This window comes from Beta vulgaris, chromosome 6 (assembly GCF_026745355.1).
Source record: "Beta vulgaris subsp. vulgaris cultivar EL10 chromosome 6, EL10.2, whole genome shotgun sequence".
Taxonomy (NCBI): domain Eukaryota; kingdom Viridiplantae; phylum Streptophyta; class Magnoliopsida; order Caryophyllales; family Amaranthaceae; genus Beta; species Beta vulgaris.
In genome coordinates, this window is record NC_079207.1 from 48,364,231 (window position 1) to 48,374,120 (window position 9,890).

A 9,890-nucleotide genomic window follows, 5' to 3' on the forward strand; every position below is an offset into this window, starting at 1 on the left:
GGTTTGTGGTTCCTAATTGTAGAACTCCTCGATTTGAGATTGGCTTTGTTTGGTCCCCTCCTGTCCAAGACTTCTTTAAATTAAACTTTGATGGTTCTATGCTCTCTAATGGTAGTACGACTTTAGGCTTTGTTATTCGTGATTCTAATGGCGACTCTATTTTGGTTGCGGGTCATTCTCTTGGTTTCAACACTTCTATTCTCCATGCTGAAGTGTGGGGCCTCAAGGAAGGCATCATTGTGGGTCTGTTAGAAAAATCTGGAAAGTTACTTGGGAAATAATAATATTGTTAGTGATATTAATACTAATCTTCTTAATTTTGATGTTTTTCAGGTTCAATCCTAATTTCGGGAAAACGAACAAGGTGACCGATCTTATGACTCATCTCCTTCTCGGCCCTTCTCTGTGTATACCCTCCTTTTGATGTTGATTTTTCTCTTTTCATCACTAAGGATGTTTTAGGTTGTTCTCCTAATTGAAAGGTGTCTCGAGTTTTCTTTCCTTATAAAAAAAAAAATAAAAATGGAAGGTTTTGCTGCGACGGCACCCATTCTTGTGCTCCTTGCTTCCCCTTTCACTCTCTGTTTTCGTGGGCAGATTTTCTGAAGCTTTGGAGAAAGAACCCTTCATTTGGATTCTCGCTTTCTTTTCCACTTGAAGCAGTTGAACTTTTATCAATATTTATCGGTAACAATCTTTCTCTCCAATTTTATCAACCTTTGTGAAGAAAATCATGTGGAAAACTTGCGTTATTTCGATTGTTAGATCCAAGTATTGCAAGCGGTCATTTGATTGCCATAATCTTCATAACCCACTTTTCTATTATAATTATAGAGCTTTAATTCGTTATCCCCTTACAATTTTGAGTTCTCAAATGATTCCCGCACCATATTTTTCTAAGAGTTGGTTTGGGTATGGCGTTTCATTGAGTAAATTTTCCTCCACTAGTGTCTCGAATGACTTGGTGGGCGAAGATGAAAAGAATTTAGATTTAAGTGTTGATGGTGTGTATAAAATTGTTATGGAAAATGTGGGTTATGATAAGAATATGGAAAAGGCTCTTGAACGAGCTGGGATCCCGTTAACAACTGAGTTGGTTATGCAAACCCTTAATAAGCTACGTTTCGAGGAGAAAATAGCATTTAGATTTTTCATGTGGGCGGCTCGCCAGGAGCATTATGACCATGAATACCAGGTTTACAATGAAATGATTGATATATTATCTGTTACAAAGTTCAAGGCTAAACAATTTAAGATTGTTTGTGATATGTTGGACTACATGAAAAGGAATGGTAAAAGGTCGGTACCCATTGAAGCTCTCTTGACTATTTTGAGAAAATACACGGAAAAGCATCTGAGAGATGTCATGAAATGTTCAAAGAAGAAAACTAGAATTAGAGTTAAAATGCAGCCAGAAATCAATTCACTTAACTTGCTACTTGATGCTCTTTGCAAGTGTTGTTTGGTTGAGGATGCCGAGACCTTGTTCAATAAGGTAAAGAATAAGATTCTTCCTGATGCCAATACCTTCAATATATTGTTTTTCGGATGGTGTAGGGTCAGAAACCCTGCCAGAGGAATGAAGACCTTGGAGGTTATGAGTAGCATGGGTTTTACTCCTGATAGTTTTACCTATAATGCTGCAATTGAAACCTTTTGTAAAGCAGGAATGGTGACTAAAGCAGTTGATCTTTTTGAGTTTATGAAAACAAAAGCCTTTTCATCATCTCCTCCTACAGCAAAGACGTATGCGATTATGATTTTGGCGCTTGTTAAGAATGATAGAATGGAGGACTGTTTTAGAGTTGTTGGTGAGATGATACAGAGTGGTTGTCTTCCAGACGTTTCCACTTACAAGGAGCTGATTGAAGGAATGTGCTTGGCTGGAAAGGTGGAGGAAGCATACTCTTTTTTGGAAGAGATGGCAAGGAAAGGTTACCCATCAGATATTGTTACATATAATTGCTTCCTTAAAGTTCTTTGTGAAAATAAGAAGGCTGATGAAGCAATTCAGCTTTACCGCAGGATGGTTGATGTGGATTGTGTGCCTAGTGTACACACTTTCAATATGCTGCTTGAGATGTTCTTTGCTATGGGCAATTCTGAGGGAGCGCTTGAGACTTGGGATGAAATGGAAAAGAAAGACTGTGAGCTGGATGTCAATACTTATTGTGTGATGATTGAAGGACTTTTTGGTTGTGACGACATTGAAAATGCATGTTTTCTTTTGGATGATGTTGTAAATAAGGGAATAAAAATACCCTATCAGAAGTTCGATTTATTTTTGAGGCATCTGTCAATGATTGGTGATCTTTGTAGAATTCATAATCTTTCGGAACACATGAAAAAGTTCTACAATCCTGTTATGGCAAGGTATTTTACACTAAATCAAAAACGAAAGGGAATGAGTTTCAGGAACAAGTGAACTCTGTTGAGTGTTTGGTTGCACCACTGAACTTTCTTCGCAAATCTACCACCTCCTCATGCCATCATGGTTACACTCATATCCGGAGTAAACAGCTTCTAGGCGAAAAAGAAACACTTGCTATATGCTTCACAGGATGCTTTGCAACATTGCTACGGGCTATAACGTTTTCCTAGAATGAGATGTGATTTATCAATTAAATGCCTTGAGGTTATGATATTGTAGCTTCTTGGTATGATTGTCTCCTCTTCTGGTAGGAAGGAATCAACCACTTGTATTCGTTTTAACACTAATAATTCGTAAAATCTTGCATCCACGCTGGCTTGATTGTGGTTTGATACCACTTTGAATATTGGAACGTTGGAGGTGTCTGTATTCATTACATTGGGGGAGTTGGCAGATTTGAAGAAGAAAATGAAATTTCAAAACTGACACGTCTATCAGCCTGGCAGCTCTCTAAAAGGGACTCTATGAATTGCGATTTTAGTGCTACTGCTCATCGGCCAGGTAAATTTTTGTCTATTCCTATTCGCTTACGCTGAATGTATAGTTACCATAGTGTTTATCCTCAGGTATGACAAAGCATAATGCATGATGCCAGCATAGATTACAAAATTAGGCTGTATATTCCCAACAGTAACATCACAAGATAGTTTATTTGAATGAGGGGCAGGGTGTTGATTGTGTGTGTTGAGATAATATTACCTTTTAGATTTAACCCCACATTTTGAAGTGTAGTATTTCATGGAAAGATATGCAAGGAATGTGATCACAACTATATTGGTGTAACGTTTGCACAAACAAAGTCATGGATAAATGAAGGAGTACTGGATTTGCAGAAATGAGTGATGATGAGCTCACGCCGCACAAGGCATAACGAAAGTGGTTTTATAGACGGAGAGATTAAGATTTATAATGTCGCACAACTTATGCCTTCTAATACTTGTGAGAAGCTACATTTCCTCCACACTTTTGGTCTAGCTTGTTAGACTTCCTTGCTTGATGATTCTTTTTCATAAGAAACTATAATCGCTTCACTTCTTTAAACCCTATAAGATCTTTTGTTGAAGCTGCTTCCAATATTCCTTTTCAGATTGGAAAAAGGTTATTTTGAACAAAGGAGAGAAATAACCAGGGACACTACAAGGATAGGGATCAAAGATGGCATCTTGGTTTTAATGGAGGTTAATCTAGTGGGCGCCTTACTAAATTTAATTATGTAGTATGTCTTATAATCATTTTCCCCTGGGTTGAATTCTTTGTAGTTGAAAAGTTCTGTCAGTCACTGTTAAGTATAGACGCGTGTTCTGCTCTTATATTTTGCTATATAGTTTGCAGCTATGTATATCTCCTTAAGAAAGATGAACTAGAGATATCTCTGTCTCCACTTGATCCAGACAATTGGGGTACATCATAAATAAATGACGATAAGCCACAGTAGTGGACATGTTAGCCATCTATATATACATTATATGTAGGGACTTAGGGCAATAACTATGGCGTTCATAACGTGAATGCAATTGCCTTTGCCCTTTTGTTCAGAGAGCTGAGGATTGATGCTTAAATTCGTAGTATAAACTTATGGGAAGATTTCACTGAGGTGGCTTGAGAATTACCCTTGCTACGTTGAGGTAGTCTCACCTTCAATAGTTACAGTGAGGTAGCCTCACAAAAAACTTTTGACTTGCTTCTTTTCTGGCTATATATAGTAGATTACTTAAGTAACCCCTACAAGAACCAAAAGTTTAAGTTCTTTAAATGTGGGCAAAGGATGCTATTGTTAGTTACCATTGAAATGGTGGAATGGGAGATTTTTGCTGTTTAAAGGTTATAGGTCTATATGGACTACTAATGTAAACCTCTATAGTAACTACTCAAAATTCACGGTTCACTACACTTACTCTTGTAGTTTAGCTTAATGTGTTCCTTTTTTCCTTTTTTTTTTTTTTTTGCCAATAGGGGAAGGAGAACAGTAAAAATACTAAGAGAGAAAAATTGAGTCAATTGCGAACAAGTTTGAGCACAGAGTTTAGCTTAATTTGAAGGATTATAGTAGTTCATATAAATATGATTATATTTATCTTCAATCTTGCGGAGGGTTGATTTGGCATTTTCACCTGTTTTTTAAATTTAAAGATTAGAGTTGCAATTGATGTTGTATCTTTGGGACATGAGAAGTTTTTATCTTCAGGTTTTGCAGTGCCTCGATTTTTCATTTATTTCTCTCTCTTTATGATTTTCTCCTCACTTCTAGCACATTCTTTTTTATTGTTCGAATTGAGGTAACGAATTGGCCAATTTTTCTCTTTTTGGTCCAAATAATTAAAAATACTTCATTAAAATCAAAGGAGGTTTCAAAAAAAATAAAAAAATATATTCAGAATAGGAATAATTGACCTAGATGATCCCAACTTCCAGTCATCTTCTCAAGATAATCTCAACTTTGATTATCTTGGAATAATCCCAACTTTGCATATAGGTTCTCATAATAGTCCAAACTATCACTTTTCATATACACAATAGATCCAAAATGGTTTAGCGGTGATAAGAAAGATAAGAGTTCTAATTAATTTCATAAGCAACCCCCTAAAGTTGAGATTATTCTAAAATAAGTCAAGTTGGGATTATATTGAGAAGGCGGGTGAAAGTTGAGATTATCCATGTCAAGTTTTCCTTCAAAATAAGGAAAAATGGATGAAAATAATCTCAACCATAGCTCGTCTTCTTTTAATAATCCCAATTATGAAATATTTTATAATTATCGTGACTATACAAGATGCCTTCCTGAAATGTTTCAGTGTGACTTCTGACCGGCATAACATGTTAATCTCTTGGAAAATTTTACAAGGGCAGTCCAAACTACGACCCCCTTCCATAAAAGGTCCCAACTTTCCAATACTCCACAAGGGTCCCAACTTTCATATGCATTTGACACGCGTGGTCCTTGTAGGTAATTCACCTGCTGGAGCCAATGAACTTGTCACGTGAGGTGATAGTTGACTCACATGAAAAAACCACATTTTCCTTTCCACCACCGCCTTCCTCCCCCCCTGGAAACTGCCACCAGCAGCTACCCCCTCCCTTGCCACATAGAAATTAATACCAGCAAAAATCCTTCACTAATCACCTTTCAAACTTCTTAAATTATCAAATTACAGTACTGCAAAGAGCAATAGGCTCAATTCCCTCATAAAATCACTTTAAAGATTGGAGATTGATAGAATACAATGTAATGTCACATATCAGCATTCATTATGAGATATAGAGGAGACAATGTGACTAGTAATGAAGCAGGCGAAATTCGAACCGAATTGAAGATACCCAGAAATTTCAGAATAACGCCCAGATAATTTTCAGCAATTCCTGGTATTAGGTAGTTCTGGAATTGATCCTTAACATTTAGTATGAGATACAGAAGAGAGAGAGAGAAGTTCCTTACATTATGGCCTTGTTATGATCCCTTCTCTAAGTTTTTTGTCCTTAATCTTGATTTCTTCTTCGTAACTCCTTTTGAAGCATTATATCGTATTTGATGTGTCTTTGTACCAATTCCCCTTTTGCAGCATGATCTTTTTCCTTTTTTGTTCAGAAAAAATTTCGGGATAAGCTGAAGAAATTGGAGAGTGAAAAGAGGAACATTACAGAAGATATCTGCTGGGCTGACCTTGATCAACCAGTTGCATGCAACTTTTTAGAGGTCTTTTAGATTTCGCGTAAACTGAACTTCCATTGAATTTCATGTGTTATGTTCTGTTGCTAAAGCAAACTTGTATTAGATGCTTTTATCAAAAAAGAGAGATGGAGATATAGAGAAGTTGGAGAAGAGGATAAATTTCATCTACTAAGATTTCAGTGAAGCTTGGTGCTATGTTTGGGCATATCAGAGACACAACTTACTGCTGATGCAGAGACGTCTGAGAAAAAGGATACCTTGCATAACCAAATATCAGTAAGTTTCATATGCTTTTGTCACGTTGCATCTTTGCATCCTCCGTCTCTTGTATCACCGCCTCTCCCAGCCCCAGGTGTACTTATTGGGGGAAATGGGTCCCTTATTTTAATGTATAATTGTTTTCTTGTTTTCTCTAATGTCTCATACACACTACCGTACTCCTCAAAACATTTATTCTGGGTCAACTGAAAGGTTTTGATTGCTGTGAGTTTGTTTGGCGGTCATATCTTCTGTGTTTGCTGTTTAGTAAAGAAATGTGCTGTGAGTCTAGCAACACCAAAAGCTCGCGCTTTTGCTATGAATCAACATAGCTTAGACACCAATGAATGCATAAATTGAGGAAGAAGATGAAGATTTGATTGATAAACTGAAAATTACAGAAATAAAAGATAGATTGTCAAGTATTCGAGTGACTTGACACACTCCCAAATGAACTCTTAAAAGCTCCCTAATATTCTCAACAATTTTCCAACATACCTTCTTCTATCTAATTCACCCTATATATAGAGTAATTTTCTTAACAAAACTACCTAGCTTATTCCCTAAGCTACTCATTAAGATAATACCTAAATTACCCTTCCCTAAAATATCAGTTCATAGCAGCTTTTTGGTTAATGGAGCTGTTAGAGAAGCAGAACATCTGATCCCTCCAGTTTAATTGGATATGCTGATGCAGGTGACATTCCCGCTTTATTCTGCTAGATTAGAGGTATGTGATTCATAGACATCACTATACATGTTCCAGATGTTGATTGGACTCGGGTCCCATGTTGGACATATGAGTCTATTTTTCATAAATTTAAATTATGTGCTATTGCTCACAAGCTGAAGCTTAAGACAAGGAGATTCTTTTTAGGAAAATTTAAATTCTACTTGGTAGCCTCCTGCTTTCATTTTTTCTATTTGGTGGCAGGCCAAAAAGTAGATTTATACTAGTGACATCTACTTTAAGCAATTATACTTAGTGAGCCTAATCCACAAAAACCTGCCTAACCACCCAATTAAAAGTGAATTACTAACCTACCCCTAAATTAATTATCCTAACACAAAAAACCCTTCCCCACCTGATTAAAAATCACGCTTTTCTTCCTTCTCATAAACACTCTTTGTTCTTTTCCTCTTCTCCCTCCTCCACGCAATTTCTAGGACTTCCTAAATTCTAAACCAGAATTGATTTCTCCAGGGTTATTATCAGCTACAAAAGCCTGCAACAGCTTACAGTTCTGTTACACACTTCATGCTCCAACAATTTATATATAAGGACAACCACTTCCGCTATTATATTAGGGCCTACTTTCATTTCTTTCTCCAGGGTTTACTTTTCATTTGGTTTCTTCCATATCACGAATCCTAGCTTCCTCTTTGTTTGTGGGTTCATCACTATGTAAGAGCATAGCAGAGTACACAACCACTTCCACTATTATATTGGGACCTTTTCCATGTCCTGCGAACGTTCCTGAATCAAATACCAGTTGTTTAACTTATGTGAAGTTGAGAATAGAGTTGTTGCCTTTTGTAGGTTCATCACTTGGAACTCACCTCTTTCTTTTTTTTCTATAAATAATACTACTTGAAAACAGATTGAACATTTGTGTCGACAAATTGAGAAAGGGATGTAACTTAGGAAGCTCTTTGATTTGTAGAAAATCCCCGTTGTAGCAAACAAATGGGATCATATGTTGTTATTACTCCAATTTTCAGAGGCTATAGATTGGTTTTTCTTTTCTTATGTTAATCCGCTGGATAATCAATTGGTCATGACAGTATAAAGTTAGAAAGCTTATGTACAGCGAGGAATTTTTTATTTTGTATCTTAATTGTATAAATAAATTTGTTAATGTGGTGTGGATACAAGAACTTAAGGGTAGGTTAGTAATTCACCTTTAATTGAGTTGTTAGTCAGGTTTTAAGTGAATTAGGTTCACTAAGTATAATTGTTTATAGTAGGATGTCACTTGGTTATAAATCTTTTTTTGGCCTGCCACCAAATAGAAAATTTGTAAGTAGGAGGTCACCATGTAGAATTTCCTTTCTTTTTATTTAAGCATATATCTTGTCAATTTACCTCTACATTTCCACATACTTCTTTATGTTTGTTTATTACTGTACTGTATTCCCTCTTTTCTTTTTATCCTTCTCATTTGAAATCTTGACACCATTCATACTATGAGGGAATCTTCTTAATTTATTCAATTTGTAAGAAAAAATATAGTCATGTAGTGTCTTGTTTGATTCATCTCAATTAATAGTTTATTAATATTTAATCATATAATGTGCTAATGTAGCAATTTGTAATTCTTCAGGAATTTATTGGACGCAGATTTTTGAACTCATTTCTTGAGGATGTTGGAAGATTGTGGTACCACTATCCGATAGAAGAAAAGACATAACTAAGCTAAAGTTTTTGGATTAAGGTAGGGAATAATGCTAACTTTTCCAGTGTTCTACTAACCTTCTCTTCCCGTCAAATACGAAGAACTAGATGAATTGTTCTGATTACTGTTATGTCTGGTAGCCCTGTATCTGTTAATTTATTTTTTTTAGAGTGCGTGAGCTTTATGTACTATACTTTCCCAGTGAAGGAAGATGAATAATGTTTGAATTCATTTTGTGCATAAAATCCTGCCGATCTTTGCTTTCTTATTTCATAAGTTAAACTTCATTAGGAACAGCATGATTTCCTTAAGCTCGCAGGCCTTTGGGTCTTGTGTTAACTATGAAATGAGCATTGAAAATGAGACGTCCCTTTAAATAGTTCTGCTTTCTTCTTGCCGAACTCTATTCAAATATAAAAGCAGTCTAATACTAAAATCTGTCAGGGTGAGATTATCATAATTTTGGTTTTGCTATTGGTGGATATTATAAGTCTTGCGGAAGAACGTTTACTATAAAGTATTGTAAGACTATCTTACATACTATCGTAAAAGGGTTGCTTTTAAAGGTAAATGGGTCGCTTTTTAACTTAAAAATGTAGAAGTGACTTCTTTAGAACAAAAACTTGCCTTTGTCTTCAATAAATTAGGGTCTTACTATTTATTACTCATATTTACTAAACACCACTTGTACTTTTATACTTTTATATGTATTTCACTATTTTGTATTTTTTTAAAACTTTTTTACCTCAAAAATATAAAAAATTCAAATTTTCTTTTAGAATGAAGGAACCCAAATTTTGATTCTACCATGGAGGAACATATCATTTTTTTAGGTTTCACCATGGTGGAACACAAAAAAAAGAATTGGTTTCTATATGGTAGAAGCGAAATTTTGGTTCGGTTTCATGTAAACAGTATAACAAAATTTGTATTGGAAGAGAAGGTTGATGATGTTGGCCAGCTGCGGTGGGATGCTGGGGCTACAGGGTGGGGATGAAACTGTTGGTGTAGGGGGTGGGAGGTAGGGGGAGGACGCGCGAGGGAGGAGAAGAAGGAGTAGGGAGGGCGAGGCGAAGAGGAGTGGAGAGTAGAAATGGACAACAGTGCGGGTCAATCCAGTCCAACCCGTCTCTTGGGC

The 9,890-nt window shown here is 36.1% G+C and overlaps 1 protein-coding gene across 5 annotated transcripts; it reads left to right on the forward strand.

Moving 5' to 3' along the window:
• The first annotated feature begins 516 nt into the window (after positions 1-516).
• LOC104896701 (pentatricopeptide repeat-containing protein At1g73400, mitochondrial) lies at positions 517-9,020 on the forward strand. Of its 5 annotated transcripts, none has more exons than XM_010683473.4 (3): positions 517-2,932; positions 6,015-6,374; positions 8,681-9,020. In XM_010683473.4, exon 1 carries the CDS (start codon positions 734-736, stop codon positions 2,423-2,425), a length of 1,692 nt encoding a protein of 563 aa, XP_010681775.2. In that variant the 5' UTR covers positions 517-733; the 3' UTR covers positions 2,426-2,932; positions 6,015-6,374; positions 8,681-9,020. The 5 variants fall into 5 exon arrangements, with proteins under 5 accessions (XP_010681775.2, XP_057251884.1, XP_057251885.1 ...); XM_057395901.1 differs by lacking the exon at positions 8,681-9,020 and having other exon boundaries at positions 6,015-6,122; positions 6,202-6,562; XM_057395902.1 differs by lacking the exon at positions 8,681-9,020 and having other exon boundaries at positions 5,989-6,562.
• Positions 9,021-9,890: the final 870 nt, after the last annotated feature.

What these genes read in the sequence shown, in the direction of transcription:
- LOC104896701 (XM_010683473.4), top strand. Translation starts at nt 734, where the DNA reads ATGTGGAAAACTTGCGTTATTTCGATTGTTAGATCCAAGTATTGCAAG.